The sequence below is a fragment of the Podarcis vaucheri genome (assembly GCF_965113315.1).
Source record: "Podarcis vaucheri genome assembly, chromosome: 4".
In the NCBI taxonomy this organism is placed as follows: Eukaryota; Metazoa; Chordata; class Lepidosauria; order Squamata; family Lacertidae; genus Podarcis; species Podarcis vaucheri.
Window position 1 is genome coordinate 42224927 of NC_138762.1, and position 16184 is coordinate 42241110.

Here is a 16184-nt window from a genome sequence, read left to right on the forward strand (position 1 = left end):
TTCTTCAGTAAAAATCAGTGGATATAGCATAGGCTGCCCTTTCTCCCCCAGATCCTTTCTTACTGCCAACTCTGTTTTGCCCCCATCCTCAACATCTCAACTTGAGACTCCTGTCAGCTTTCCTTGAGGCAGGGTAGTCCTGCCCTCCATCTCCTTAAAGGGAGTTGGAGAGACACAGAACTTGTAACCGTCCTGGATCCCACACAGCTGGCTAGCATCTCAGGTGCCTCTTCCCTTGCCTGGCCCTCTCCATCCCTTCCCTGGCCCCAGACTATGGGGGTCCTCTTCCCCTCACCCCCACCAAGGAACTTAGCTAGAGGGTTGCCTTTTCCTCCTGCCCCTCCTTCTTGGCAGCTCAGTCTACTACCTCTGAGGTTGCAGCTGTTGCAGACACACTCACTGAGGTCAGGCAACTCAAAAGCTTTGACCCAGGCAAAAAGCTGGGCTGCTACCAGTACCCTCAATATCAGCCTCTCCTCTGTTCTCCCCACTTGTAGCAGCTAAGCCCTGTGTCTCACCTTGGCCAGAGCTCCCTCCGCCCCCAATTTTGATCTTGCCAAACAGCTGATCAGCGCTGATCAAGTGGCATTCAGCTGCTGCCAGATCCGGGGCGGGCACAGTGCAGGTGCATGCTCCTCTCCAGTGGCTGAAAACACACAACTGTACTTCAGGGCAGTTGATCTTGGCGCAGGCATTCCATTCTCACGTCATTACACCACTCAGCTTCCCTTTGCCTCACAGTCTTATTGTAATCCCCTCCCCCCTTTTTTCCCCAAGACATTTTAGCTCTCTTTGTGCCACCACTGTACAGTATTTAGATAGCATTCCCCTAATCCAGACCCATGGGCCTCCAGATATTACTGAATTGCAGTTCCCATCACACCTGGCCACTGACTACACTGGCTTGGGCTGATGGGAATTGCAGTTCAGGAACATCTGGAGGGGCCACAAGTTCTTCAGCTGCGTCCTAATGCAATAAATGCTTCACTTATGTTATCTCAGTTATCCTTACCTCGATGCTGTGAGATGTGAGATGTACCTACATTAAAACTTCTGAATTCAGTGCTCCAGTTTCCTTACCCAGCCCCCAATCGCTCACCTTCCTCGTGACCTTAGCCTTGAGCATTATGAGTGGCAGAAAATAAGAAGGGAAAATAAGTATTCCATAGCGAAGGAAGAAAGCAACTTGCGTTGGGGAGTGGAGAGAAAGCTGGAGATAACAACTTGCCACCTGCGCCCTAAGGATTACCAGTGTCCTTTTAAGCTAATGCAATTTTAAAGTTTAGCCACAGCCGCCCTCCAAAAGCAAAATAGAGAGACCTTTTTGTGTTTTGTTTTCGGAGGTTTTTTTTGTCTTGTCAACTAACCCCCTCTAGTGCCGAACAGACTGTATTTGACCCGCGGGCTGCTCACAGCTTCTCAGCTTAAGCGAGAGCATCATCTTCCCTCTCTGCCTTTTGCCGACACATCCATATACATACCGGTCTCACCTCTTCTCCAGAGAACTGGGGAGGTGACACAACAAGAGTCCGATTTCTTTTATTGCTTGCTTTCCTCCCTCCCCTCCCCTCCCCTCCCACACACCCATTTAAGGATCCAATATTATCGTGACCCCCCTCTTTTTTGGCGAGGAAGGAGGAGAGAGAGAGAGAGGGATTTCTGCAGCAAGCGGTGGCTGCTGCTTGAAATGTGGCGTGCCCAGAAAACCTCAGCAGCCCTCCTGCCGGCTCGGACGCCAGGTAATATTGATCCTGCTTAGCTCCCCTGCCCAGGGCTCATTTGCTTCAAAAACAACCACCCTCCGAAAAAGCAAAGGAGGAGGGCAGGGCGGGGAAGAGAATGGTCCAGCCCCAAACCGCAGGCGATGGGAAGGCGCGGAGATGCCGGTAGGCGCGCGGAAGACAACCAGCCCAACTGAGTGTGATCCGCGACTGATTGGCGTCAGGGAGCCACCGTCCCAGCCAAAGGGAGTCCGTGGCGGCGGCGGCGGCTGGGAAATCCCGCCTGGCAAGTTTTCTTGACGGCTGAGCGGAGGCGGGGAGCTGTCCAGCGTTTCAGCACCTTCCAGCCGCGGACCGGAGAAGGCGCCTCGGAGAGGGGACCTTCCCACCACCAAAGGGAGGAAATTATTCTGGCTCCCGGGCGCTGCCTGACCCTCATGGGCAGCCGGGAGGACGGGCATTCGGCGAGGGGGGCGAAGATGTCGCTGCCCCCCAGGAGGCTGTTGCAGTTGTGGGGTTGGCGGCCACTAAACGGGATGGTGCTGCAAGGCTGAAAGAGAAGTGAGACGCAAGAAGGCAGCCAGGTGGGCGCCACCAGGCTGGGCAATTCCCCCCCCCCTCCACACACATACACACACACACACGGATTTTACGCACACTGCGCCTCAGCCAGGGAAAGTTTGCCTGCCGTGCGCTCCTCGCCTTGCTCGCAAGCCCTTCGCCTTCCCAACTCGACGGTGTCCCTCGGCCTCTGCTGCTGCTCAGAGGGAGCCTGGCTCGGCTCAGGACGCCCTCTTACTCAGGTGGATGCGATTTCTTCAGGCTTGGCAGCGCCTGGTAGCCTGGACCCTCCTTCCCCTAGGGGCCTCAGGCATTGCCCATTAGCCTGGAGGAGCAAGAGAAGCTGAAGCCCCCTGCCTCTCCCGGAGGCCAGGACAAGGGGCTCCAGCACCAGCCATGGGCAGCAGTGAAATGAGGGGCTTCTTCCTTTGGAAATTTAGCCTGGTCTTCCCTCTGCTGACAGCGTGTCCGGCGGGCTGCAGCCACGTCTCCAGCAATCAAGGTAAAGAGAAACTGTTGGGTGGGAAGGAAGAGGGATGCGCTGGAGAGGGAGGCAAGACTGGATGTGCAATAATAATAATAATATTTTTTTAAAAAGCAGCTCAGGGCTGCAGGGTGTTTGCTGGGGGAAAGGGCAGCCCCCATAGGCATAGAAGGGTTATTGGATCCTCGTGATGGGCTGGCAAAAGCTTGGCTTCTTCTCATCAGCGAGTGTCTATTGACTTGCCCCACTTTGGTAGCTGACGGTGGGGGTGGGAAGAAGCCTTTGCATTCTCATGCATGGTGGAGAGGAAGTGGAACTCGGGGTGGTAATTGCAGGATTCCCCAGGCTCTGGCCACAGTGGCTGGTCAATTATTCTAAGCCTGAAGAGTGATCTGAAGCTGTGCTGCTGATTAGAAATCTCAGTGAAACTTCGGAGCTCTCCATTTTAGTTTGCCTACACATCATGACTCTTGTTTTACTCAAGTGAGTTAAAGACCATGAGATCAGACCACTGCTTGATCGAAAGCACTGCTTCTCCTACAGGTATCTGAGATGGATGGATTTCTTTTTTAACTACTGTAATTAAGAAAACTGAGGGTGGGTGGGAACCAGAGGGCATCAGTTTCAGTAGCATAACCTAAACAAAAAGCTGAAAGCCAGTGCCTCTGGGTTCATTTGTGGGGGTTTTGCTCATTTTCTTTTTCCTTCATCACACTGCCATGAAAGCACCCCCACCCACCCCCTGGTCACCTTCCTAACAACAAACTTAGTATTCATTTGTTTTGGGTGGTATTCTGAAGGCATCAGCATTGCTTCTGCAGATACACAGTAGGCTTGTGAGGCCTATCTTCACACAGAAGCCTCTTACTTCCCTGAAAAGTCAGGGGTTCCTGTAAAATAGTCTCCAGTATCTGCATGAGCCCTTGCAACTGCAAGGGAAACCTTGGAGAGTTCATATCATTAGTCTGTGCACATGGGTCTTTTTGGATCCTATTTATTTATCATTTATTTCACAGGATTTGTATACTGCTGGATTGTAATAAAACCTAAAGCAGTTTACAAAGTGGGATCCTGACCTTAGCTTTCTGTAGCAAAGGTATCTTTTATAGATGTGACCATCTGAAACTAATTATTCCATTTGCATGCATGTGCACTTTCACTATTACCACCCTCTCTAGCATGATCTTTTATATAATTATTTTAACGCGCAATATGCTTTTGCATTCTTTGTCTTGCTTGCCCTTATACAAATCCAGCCCAGGTGTCCTAAAACCCAAACACTGTAGTGTATGTGTTCATGGTTTGATACTTTTTATCAAATAAAATTCATTTAAAATATCAGACACTATATCCAGTAGACTGCATTGGCTGTCCCACTAAAAAAAAACCAACCAAAATGTTTCAGATTAAATCTTTTAAAGTGACCACCTCTGTTGGCTGAGTCAGTAGAAAAGCTTTCAGGTGGGTCCTGCTCTCCTCAGGAGATTTCTGAGCACTTTCTCTTCTGCCCTAGCAGCATAATTGGTCTAATAAAAGGTAACATCTGAGCCATTCTGGATCGTACCTTCCTTTCTTTTGGGAACCTCATGGCAACCAATCTCGTTACTACTTAGCAATCTGTGGATACTCATGATGACAGGAAAAGCCACAGAATGTCAACAGATGAATCTCTATTGATTTCTGAGAGTACAGAATTCTACCCTTGCAGGAGACATTGGGCAAAAAACAAAAAGATGATCATCAAAGCAAGGTTATTTTGGGAAAGCCTTTTTTTTAAAACTGGGCTACGTGTGAGAGTGCTATAAAGAAACATATAATGTAAGATGAAAGAAAGAATCAATCTGCACCACTGTAAGTAAGGCTGCAGGCAGGCTCTCTCTTTTAAGGACTATTTCCAGAGATTTATAATTGGGTAACTAAAGTTGCTGTCAGCTAAAAAAAAAAATAGACAGCCAAGGTGTGGAAGTGCAGTATGTTTTTTCAATTCGGATACCAGTTGTAGGCTTCGATTTTGCCAGTAACTAATTCAGATTTCATACTGAGGATCCAATTTTACAGGTTCATGCAACCCAACATGGATTGACTGATACACCATTAACAAACAATATAAGACTCTTCATCTGTCATCATACACATAATGAATGTTCAAGCCCACCCTAAATACCATTCTAAATGCCTTATCATAAAGCCATTTTAGAATTGTGGATCTTAATCTTCATTCATATTTGCATAATGCAAAATGCATTTAGCAATGTTTTACTAGCCGTGCTATACTGTATTTTAGCTCTCTGGCAGCCTCTGTACAGACCAAAATTTACTGCTGTGCCTACCTTTATTAAAGAGAACCACTGACTCCTGCTTTGAGCCTTATGGCATTTGACTAACTAATGACTGTAAGCCTTCCATGCACAGCTGGTGTTCTGTACAGCATCCTGCATATTGTTGATTATTAAATGGGAGGAGATTCTCCAGATATATATTTTTAAAAATATAACAGAAAAAATGTTGAAATTTACATTTTCTGTGCTATTACTTTCAACAACGTACTAGAGCGTTAAAAAACCAAATACATTTCCTCAAATGCACTATGTGCACTATTGCAGGGTATATAGGAAATATTTAAACCCATGTTGTGATATCCCTTCATCTGTGAGCTTGAGCATAATTATCTGCTGATGACCCCCCATGTAGTGTGCTATGAGAACAAAATTGCATGATTTGACCCCTTCATTATTTGTGTCCACCAGCATCCAGCACCTGCCCCTCAAACCATTTGTCTTATTGGAATTGATCCAATTTTACCTATAGGCCAAGCAACATAATAATTAAATGTGTGCTCCAAAATACATTAGACAGAACTTTGTATATGTCAGTTGCCTTGACCCTAGTTGTCCTTTGGTCTCATCTGTATAAATCAACACAGCAAAAAAAAAACATTTTCAGAAAAGAACTCAGAGATGTAGTCAACAAAAAAATACTAGGCAATTTTTTAAATAAACACTTGCATTGGCAGCTACCTCCATTTCTTAAATAGCTAGTTGACATAGCATTTTATTTTCTACATGTTCTACTAAAATTGCAGTTAAACTACATTGATAACCTTATCTGCTCTTAAACAGTATCTGCTATATTGCACTTAACTAATAAATGCTGTGTTATAGATTACGGTAGCCTTTAAGCAAAATTGGTACAGTGTGTGGTTTTCCCCCTAAGAGCTCAAATCTCTTCACATATTTTGTCTGGGTCTTATGATACTAAAATGCTGTGTGATTGCCATCTCTCTTTGACTTCACCCCAAACTGCTCCTCTGGTGTCTATATAAATGTGGGACACCCTGATGGTGATATTGTTTATACCACTCACCCACCCACTCCAGAGAAAGGCAATTGTGACAAGGCTAAAATGGATGTCACTGACATCAGTTGGATTTACTGCATGAAAGTGAGCCATCACTAATCCATGCATCAACCCTGTGATATTTCTGTTTCCATACTATTCCATACTTAATCCAGATAAGACTGAGTCAGTGTTGGTGAGTAGCTCTCTAGACCAGATAGATAGGGTTCAACCTTCTCTGGAAGGTGTTGCACTTTCTTTAATGAAAGTGGTGTGCAGCTTGGGAGTACTTCTGGGTTTGTTCCTGTCTCTGGAGGCACAAGTGACATCCATGACACAGAGTGCTTTCCATCAGCATAGGCTGGTGGCCTAGCTGCGACTGTTTGGATGGGGATAGCCTAGCTTCTGTTGTCTGGGTTTCGTGTGGTGCAATAGCTTATACTTGAGTGCACTTTTGAAGATGGTTCAGAAATTGCAGCTAGTGCAGAGGTTGGCAGCAAGATTGCTGAATGGGACTAGATGTTCTGAGCATATAACACCAATCCTTACCCAGCTGCACTGGCTACCAATTGGTTTCTGGCTTCAATTCAAAAATGGTGGTTGTAACCTATAAAGCCTTATATGGCTTGGGACACTGGTATCTCAAGGAACATTTCTCCCCATATGAACCTACCTAGTACTTATTATCACCATCAGAGGGTCTTCTCTGGGTATCTCCCCTGATGGAGGTACAGAGGTTGACAATGAGACAATGGACCTTTTCAGTGATAGCTCCCCAATTGTGCAACACTCTCCCCAGGAAAGTCACATGGCACCATTGCTATTTTTCTAGAAAAAGAGATGTCAGAACTCAGCATGAAGGCCTCAGCATGAGCAACATCCTTGTTCTCTTATAATAGCAATGGCACCCACCTGTGAGGTGCCAGAACTGAATTCCAGTGAGTTCCAGCTGAAAAAAAAGCCCTGCATAGCACCAACAGTGGCAGCTTTTTGAACACCAGAAAAAGACATTCCTGTTCCCCTGGCTTTTCAGTCTAAATTTAGATCATAATGTACAGTAATATGATCTATGACCTGATTTGTCCTTTTGAGTCTTGTTGATGGATGAACACCTTCATTCCTTCATTAATTTAATAAGTTTAATATTTTATTGTTGTGTTTATGGATTTATCTGCTTGATAAGTTACTGTATTTTAACTATATTGTAAGTTGCTTTGAGATGTTTTCTAAAAAGCAATGAGATAAATAATAATAGGCTGCACATCAGATTTAGTGGTTTGCCTAAGGCCATTCAGTGAATTTATTGACCTAGAACAGCCTTTCTCAACCATGGGTCCCCAGATGTTGTTGGACTATAACTTCTATCATCTATAACCACTGGTCCTGCTAGCTATGAATGATGGAAGTTGTAGTCCAATAGTGTTCAGGGATCTAAGGTTGAGAAGGGCTAATCGAGGGACTTACCAGCTTATAGCTCATGCACTTAACCACCAAGCTAACTACCTATTTTACTGTTAAAAATTTAATTTCCTTAAATGTATTATGAAAAGGAAGAACTTTAAAGAAATTCAAATTAGATTTCATGTTTATCCTGTAGGTTTGTTGTTGTTGTTTATTTTTATGCTGCCCTCCTGCCATAAGACACCCAAAGTGCCAAAACACAGAATGTTTTCAAAACAAGAAACTTCAAACCAGCAGTGTTTAAATGGAAATTATTGTAAAAATAGCAGTATGATTGTGAAGGAATGCTCAACCACTACCCCAGCAAAAATTGTCATGACGGAATTCCATTCTCAAATGTTATTAGAAAGTTTAAAAAAAAAATCAGAGTGAAATAGTATTCGAGGACAGGATGCCTAGCCTTTTTGTGAAGATTATAATTTATTCTAGACTTGTTAGCCCAAATTCACCACCACTCTTGAGCTTGTATTCAAAATCATTAATACAGATTCAATTGCTAGACCAGGCACTTAGAAAAAATCAGTTGATCCTTTCCCCTAGCATAAGCACACTAGCTGTGAGTCCAAAGGAGGTCGTTGAAGTGACTGACTAAATTAAATCATTCTGCATGCTTTGGGGAATGTCTACTCAGGAACAGGAACATGGCACTCCCACCCAACCCCTGATGTTTATTTACATATACAGTGGTGGTACTTTGTTAAATAAATAAATAAATACTAAATGATGAATAAACAAAAAAAAAAGTTCTATATTGTAGATAGCACTAAGGCATATTTGCATGTTGGTTCTTTGTATTTAAATGGCTTTTCTGTGCACTCTGGTTTCCGTCACGGTGTTCCATTGCACCAGAAGTGGTTTAGTCATGCTGGCCACATGATCCAGAAAGTTGTCTGTGGACAAACACCGGCTTCCTCGGCTTGAAAGCTAGATGAGTGCCACAACCCCATAATGGCCTTTGACTGGACTTAACCATCCAGAGGTCTTTTACCTTTTACCTTTACCTCTTTGTATTTAATGGTTGGTTCCTTTATTCAAACCTTTCCACACTCTGCAAAATGCCAGTCTTGAGCAGCATGATCATGCTGTCAATCATATAATTTAAAAATCTGCACAGACTAGTACTTATCAAGTCTATGAAATATTATTTGTAAGCTCAAAAGCACCACACAGCATCTTCCTTAAGGATACACTACACATACTTTGCTTAAACAAAATATGTTGAAAAGTGAAGCAGACTTACATAGCCTTGAGGTGGAATAATATAGAAAGGAGGCATTGCAAGTGTAGAACCACTGACTGCATAAATATACCTGAGCAAGTACCAATTAATTATTTTAATTGATAGGAGGCCAAAAAAATCAAGGTTCTATAATCTGTTTCTTCTGTAGTCAGCAAAAGCACAATGAAGCACTTCATGAGGATATTTTGTAGTGTTAATTTCACAAAACAGTTTGCTTAAGAATATATGCAAAGGGCTGAATCATTTCTATTTGCATATTGCTCTGTCAGCTACAAAGAAAGTTTTGACTTGGATCTGCTTTGAGCAACCAATGTCTTTGTCCTCCTTTGTTTCAAGATAATTTAGTGATAAAGCACAAGTTGCACAGAAATTATCTCTGCAGGGAGGGCACGGGATGGGTGTGAACCAGAAAAGGAAAAGTCTTGGTTTCCCCTCTTTAGCCCACTAAAAATGCTTTTGAAGTAAACTTGTGGACCACTGGAATGTTAAACCTCATTGATTTCAGCGGCATTTAGGCAATGCCAAGTTGCTAATAGCATCATTATTGACATCGTCTTCATATTACTGCGGCTGCATATTGTACAAATTCAAACCCACTTTTATTTTTAACAACTCAGTTTATGCTCCACCGTGCAAGGCATGGGGGGAGATCATAGCTGAGCATATGCTTTACGTGCATGAGATTCTAGGTTCAAACTCTAGGATTTACAATTTTTAAAAGTAAAGAAGAGAAATAAGGTGCAGGCAATGGAATGATCTCTTCCTGAGACCCTGGAGAACCACTGCCCACAAAAGTAGATAATATGAGCTAGAAAGACAAATAGTCTGACCCAGTGTAAGGCAGCGTCATGTGTAAGAAAAGGTTGTATCTACAGTTCCTCTTTGAAAGCATGATTCCCCGTAATAAGAGGTAGAATTCTAATCGGCTGCATGAAACCACAGGTCTTGTGTTGTGGGTTTTGTTTTTTTTAAAAAATGATTTTAAAATTTGTATTCATGAGGTGATAGCTCTTTCTTCTCTGCTGTGCTAACAGAACGGAAGCTTTAATTCTTTAAATTTACTTCCTGAGCTTCTCAATGGTTTCCCCTCCCTTGTAAATCAATGGATGGTGCCGAGTTCCATCTGTGGCAAGGCAGAGTGAAACAATAGTATTGACAAAGGAGTAAACTTCTTCGTTCTGTCTTAATTGAGTGGTAAATTCAAAAATAAATTGTGACTGAGGTAAGGACTGGCCTCCACTATTGAAGAGATCTGTGGACAGCTCAGATAATTGCTCACAGAATGCTGTGCACAAGTACTGCATCAAAAATCAACTTGAAATCTTGGTCTTCTGGCTGTGTGAGCTCTCCATGTAAACTGTTGTTGTTTTTAGTTCCCTTCCATTAGTATTCGACCAATAGCCAAGCCTTTGAAGGGGTAAGATTGAAAACAAAACAAACAAACCATCAAACAAAAAACCACAGTGGTTTTATTGCTGGCTGGAAAGTTCACAACACCCCTAATCTCAGGTGAAAGGGCTCAGGTTCCGGAATTGGGTAAGAACACTCTAATTTCACAAACCGAAAACACCAATAGGAGCAATTAAGCACAGTAAGTAAATATCAAAGATTCACTTAACATGCATGTTTTATCTTGATTATAATTTCTTTCTAGGTTTGTTAGGGAATTTCAGTTCCATAACAAACATAGACAGAAAAAGAAATGATTATGCTTTTAAATGATTGGAATAAATTTAAAGGAGCATAATGACAGGTGCTGAAAATAATGCAGTAGGACTGAAACATTTACTGAATGAGGAAGTCCTAGGCCTAGAGAGCTGGTGCAGAGTAATGGCTAAAAGACTGCCTAATGGATAAGGAAGTCTATGGTTTGAATTTCCCATCTATCATGAACAAATACTAGTTGGAGTTGGACAAATGATGCTTTGCCTATCTTCTATACGGATAATAATTGTGGCCTGCCTTAAAGGATTGTTGGAAGGATTCCAACATGATAATATAGGTAAAGATTTTTGCACATTTGAAAGAGCTAAAATGACATACATTTTAAATATTATTATTCGTTTATTATTCGTTAATAGAAATGTCATTCTTAAGGCAAAGCAGCTTCAGAGAAGGTGACTTTAATTGTGAGGAGGGGAACAGGGCCCATGCCTCCTCCCTTTTCAATGTAATCCTGATCCGTCTCCCCCCCCCCAGCTGCTGCTGCTGCTGCTGCTAAAGTAAAAAAACTGTCACATTAAATAAATGCACACATTTAAGGTTACACTTGCTTTAGCCCTAAAATGAAGCCTACTGGATAAAGTCATGTCAAATTCATCCCATCAAAGAGTATATTTATATGATTGAGTGAGAACATGTGAGACAGCTATCATCTCAAGAGCTCAACTTGTTGAACTGTGTTGGCTCAAAAGGGAGCATTCCTAAACACAACCTCTCCTTTCCTGGCATCTGGTTGTGGTCTTCACGGTGGTGAACAGCACCCTCTGGTGGCTAACTTTTATTTGTTTATTTTGTTAACCACAAAATACCAGACTGAGGGCAGATAGCTTGGCCCTCTCTCTCATTTTGCTTTTTTATTATTGTTGCAAGTTGTTTTAAACTGTTTTTAAGGTTGTGTTCTAATGTTGTAACTTGCCTTGGCACTTTAGGGTAATAAATAAATGAAATCATTATTCTATCCTCATTCTAGGTATCTTGTGAATGAAACAGAGAGAGAGAGAGAGAGAGAGAGAGAGAGAATTATGTAATGAGATTCCATGTATTTAAAATACTATTACAAACAATAGCAAATACATATTGGGAACTAGGTGCACAATAGGGGTGGGGGTGGAATGACCAGGGTAGATGAAGAATTGGGGCAAGGCAAAGGCAGATAAAAGTATATAAGTGGATAGGGAAAGGATGTGGCGAGTAAATTAAAGGTTTACAATGGTGTCCTGCAGCAGAAAGTGTTACTACTTCCAGGGTAAGTGTTAGGAAATAACGCAACCTGAGAGCTAGCTGGCAAGCATTTTGGATTAACAATAATAATAATACCTCTATTGTCATTGTACAACCTGTGAACAATGAAATTAAACGAGCCTCCCGCCCCAAAAAAACCACTCAATCTCTTATTAAACAACACACCAGCTCACAAGTCAATTTTGCTATGTTATTTTTCGTTCAACAGCCTAACAGCCCACGGATAGAAGCTGTTTTTTAGCCTGTTGGTATGGCTGATTATACTTCTATATCTCCTGCCCGAGGGTAGAAGATTAAAGAGATGATGGCTGGGGTGTGAGTCATCTCTGAGAATTTTTCTCGCTCTCCTAAGGCAATGATCCCTTGTGATGTCGTCTAGCGGACTCAAGGGACAGCCCATGATATCATGCGCTGTATTCACCACCCTCTGTAGAGACTTTCTGTCCGTGGCTGTCAGGCCAGCATACCACACTGTGATACAATATGAAAGGACACTTTCTATTGTGGACCGGTAAAAGGAGCTCAGGGATGCGGGTGGCACTGTGGTCTAAACCACAGAGCCTAGGGCTTGCCGATCAGAAGGTCGGTGGTTCGAATCCTTGCAACGGGGTGAGCTCCCATTGTTTGGTTCCAGCTCCTGCCCACCTAGCAGTTCGAAAGCTTGTCAAGTGCAAGTAGATAAATAGGTGCCGCTCCAGCTGGAAGGTAAACGGTGTTTCCATGTGCTGCTCTGGTTTGCCAGAAGCGGCTTAGTCATGCTGGCCACATGACCCGGAAGCTGTCTGCGGACAAACGGCGGCTCCCTCGGCCTTTACAGCAAGATGAGCGCCGCAACCCCAGAATCGTCCACGACTGGACCTAACAGTCAGGGGTACCTTTACCTTTACTAAAAGGAGTTCATCAATTGTTGTTTAACATTATTCTTTCACAAGACCCTGAGGAAAGGGAGTCTCTGTTGGGCCTTTCTGACCACCTGAGTTATGTTGATTTTCCAAGTGAGGTCCTCACTAAAGTAAACTCTCAAGCATTTAAAGGAGAAGACTCTCTCCACACAGACCCCACCCCCGATATACAACCACAAATATTTACATTCAGTCTAGAAATACTGCACTATTTAGATGAGGAAAGAACATGGCATCCAATGGCATCCAATCAGGTCGCGAAACTCAAGTGGCCACTAGACATCCGAACCAGTTCTTAATTTTGGTGACTACATAGAGGAAAATCAAATTATTTACCATTCCTTTTGGCCGTTGGGTTAAGCACAGCCATTGTCTTCTATTTGTGGAATACAAATGAGGGATTTATGGATAATTGAATATTTCTCTGAAGCATCCTGATTGAATAATTGGTTAGGTTACTTTTGAATCTCAGTGAGGCCTACAAAACAGGCTGACATGTGTGCAGCCATAGAGCACCAAGTTCATGATAACATTTGCTAAGCACATAAACAAAGTTTAAGGGCTCTTCATAGTTTTAAAATGATTTAATTGTTAGCTTTAGCCCGTGGCTGCGTATATTCAATTGCCCTTTAACAATGTTTCTAAGCAGTTTTGTTTTTAAAAGAGCACCTTGATGGGGTACTTGTCTTTGGTGGTACACTCAGTCCTAACAAAATCCATTAATTTTCTCTATAGACTTCTATGAAAGCAAATGTGGTATAGTGGTTAGAATAGCCTTTCTCACCCTTGGGTCTCCAGATGCTGCTGGACTACAACCCCCATCATCCCTAGCTAGCAGGACCAGTGGTCAGGAATCATGGGAATTGTAGTCCAACAACATCCGGGGACCCAAGGTTGAAGAAGGTTGGGTTTGAGTGTTGGGATGGGGAGACCTGGTGTGAATCCCTGCTTCAGCCATGACACTCAGCGGAAGACTTTTTGCTAGTCAACTTCTCTTGACTTATCCTAACTTAGAGTCGTTGTGAGGATAAAAGGGTAACCCAACAAAGTATGTCTCCCTGAGTTCTTTGGTAAGAAGGGTGGAATATTAATGTGAAGGTTAATACTGAAATGGAGGCCTTGAGTGCTGTCTCATTAAGTAAAATTTGAAAAGTATAATTTTGTGAAACTACTACAGCAGTGTTTTGTTTTTAAAATAAGCAATGGGATTTGTAAGAGAGATTTTATACCTTTATAGTGCAGTGTTTTATAGTTAAAAATCTTGAATAAAACATTTATTTATTCTAGGGAATCATATTTATTCTTCAGAATTATGAGGAATCTTAAATCTAGCCCTTTTCAGACTATGCAGAATATTCTCCCTGTACAGCTTCTGTTAGGGTTACCAACTCATGGCCTAAAGCTGTCTCCTGTTCCATTAACATATGTATGAAGAAAGAAACTTAGCAGTTGTTGCATCTTCTGGAATATTGCTCCATCTGTCTTACTCCCTACAGAGATTCTGCCACACTGTAATGGGAGGAACCACGACTGTCAACTTCTCCCTGCATGCAGATGTTCAAGGAACTCTAACTCCCTTAGGGTCAGAAGTTTGCAGCCCAAGGCAGCCTAGACGTTCTTACAATACAACCACTGCACACTGTATGCCCCAGATAGGAGACTCTGGCAAATCGTCCCTATCAGCAAGTCTCATACTCAAAATGTGAAGAGCAGATGAGAAAGATCAACAGCTTTCACCTGTAACTTTGATTCATGACAATTTTTTTCTAAGATGGAGCAGAGGAAGCCAGACACTTAAGTGAGACTAAATGCATTTTCAGTGCAGCTCATCCCCCCTTTTTTTTCAGTGGAAGCTCTGTTCAGAGACCAGATTGGCAGCACTTTCCAAAGAAGACTCCTACAGTTGCTTTTTTCATCAAAATAAAAGTGACCAGTTTAAGCATACTTTTTAAAGCACACATGTAGCATCACATGCTATTGGCTCAATGGGGACTCAGCAGCAGGAAGTGGGGGTGTTTTATAGGACCATTCATTTAATGTGGGTGCTACTTGTACAGTGGTACCTCTGGTTACGAACTTAATTTGTTCCGGAGGTCCGTTCTTAACCTGAAAACGGACATACCTGCTTTAGCTAATGGGGCCTCCCGCTGCTGCTGTGCCACCGGCATGTGATTTCTGTTCTCATCCTGAGCTAAAGTTCTTAACCCAAGGTACTACTTCCGGGTTAGTGGAGTCTGTAACCTGAAGTGTTTTGTAACTCAAGGTGTTTGTAACCCAAGGTACCACTATATATTATATGTGGCCAATCTGTCAGCTCAAGGCTTTCAAACATCAGTAAAGTGACAAAAATAGTGTATTCTTGACTGGTATTAGATTTCTAGATGCTAAAAGCTAATACTTAAGCTTTATTAATGCTTTCATATCCCTGAACATTTTGTGGACGAAAATAGAAACATGTGTTTTGAGACATCTATTCTTACATCAAAGATCATGACCTGCTGAGTCCTTTTTTTCAGGCTGACTATTGTATCCATTTACTCTCGTAATCTGTGGAAAGCTGGCTAGTAGGGTATGTTGTGTTGTCGTTTTGTCATATGTGCTTTTCTTTTTAAAGACTCAGTCATGTTTAACAAAACATTCACATCACAGTCCTGTGCATATTTACTTGGAAGTTAGCACCAGCACGGTGGCAATAATAATAATAATAATAATAATAATAATAATAATAATAATAATAATAGATGATTATTGCTGCCCAAATTGAGGGCTCTGTTTTCCGTATAGTATAGTTGCAATTTAGAAATAATCATTTAAACAGAAATATAATACACTTCGCCATAGTGGGATGCACTGTAATCAGGTGTCTACTCAGTCTGCTGACCAGGTGCTGCACACGGTTAATGGGCAACTTTAAAGGGTAAGGGTTTGATTCTCCCTTCTTATGGTTATTTATCTTCAAACAGGATTTGGACTAGACAGCTCTTCAGACATAGGAGTGCCCTCTGAAAGACCTTAAAACAGAAAACTGACCTCTGTAGAACAGGGCACATAGTTGGTTAACCCACGCACTGGTGGTTATAAGGAGATGGAAAGCAAGTAATACACTGGCATTTTGTCTCCTTGCGCACACATTTACATGCATGCAAACTAGAATCAATATCCATCCACCAGATTCTTCATGCATTTGCATACAATAGAGACAGGAATAGGTGAAAACCTGAAGGACTTGAGTGCCTATGTGAATGTGCTAACACAAACGTATAAAAAGGCATCCTGAGCATGTCCCCCCCAAAAAAGTAAAAGGGACCCCAAAAAACTGAGACTGAGCATCACTGGTAAATAGGAAAAGTTGAAGCATATGTGCTATTTTATCTTAAAGGAATGAAATGCCATTTTATATGTTGGTTATTGGAGAGACCAGAAAAGAAGTCTTTCCACAGTATAATGCTTTTGTCATTGTCTGATGGCAATTTATAGTCCAAAACAGCCATTGTGAGTAGAGCTTTTCATGTAGC

General features: G+C 42.4%; 1 protein-coding gene across 5 annotated transcripts in view; it reads left to right on the forward strand.

Annotated features, from left to right (window-relative positions):
* The first annotated feature begins 790 nt into the window (after positions 1 to 790).
* Positions 791 to 16184, forward strand: part of EPHA6 (EPH receptor A6) — a 356395-nt gene continuing 341001 nt past the window's right edge. For 4 of the 5 annotated variants that reach the window (XR_014218859.1, XR_014218860.1, XM_082219716.1 and 1 more), the window contains exon 1: positions 791 to 2784. Coding sequence is in view for 3 of the 5 variants with exons in the window: in XM_082219716.1 (XP_082075842.1) it covers positions 2679 to 2784 (106 nt within the window). In the remaining 2 variants the exon portion in view is untranslated. The remainder of the gene's footprint in view (positions 2785 to 16184) is intronic. The other variant, XM_082219718.1, reaches the window with a different exon arrangement.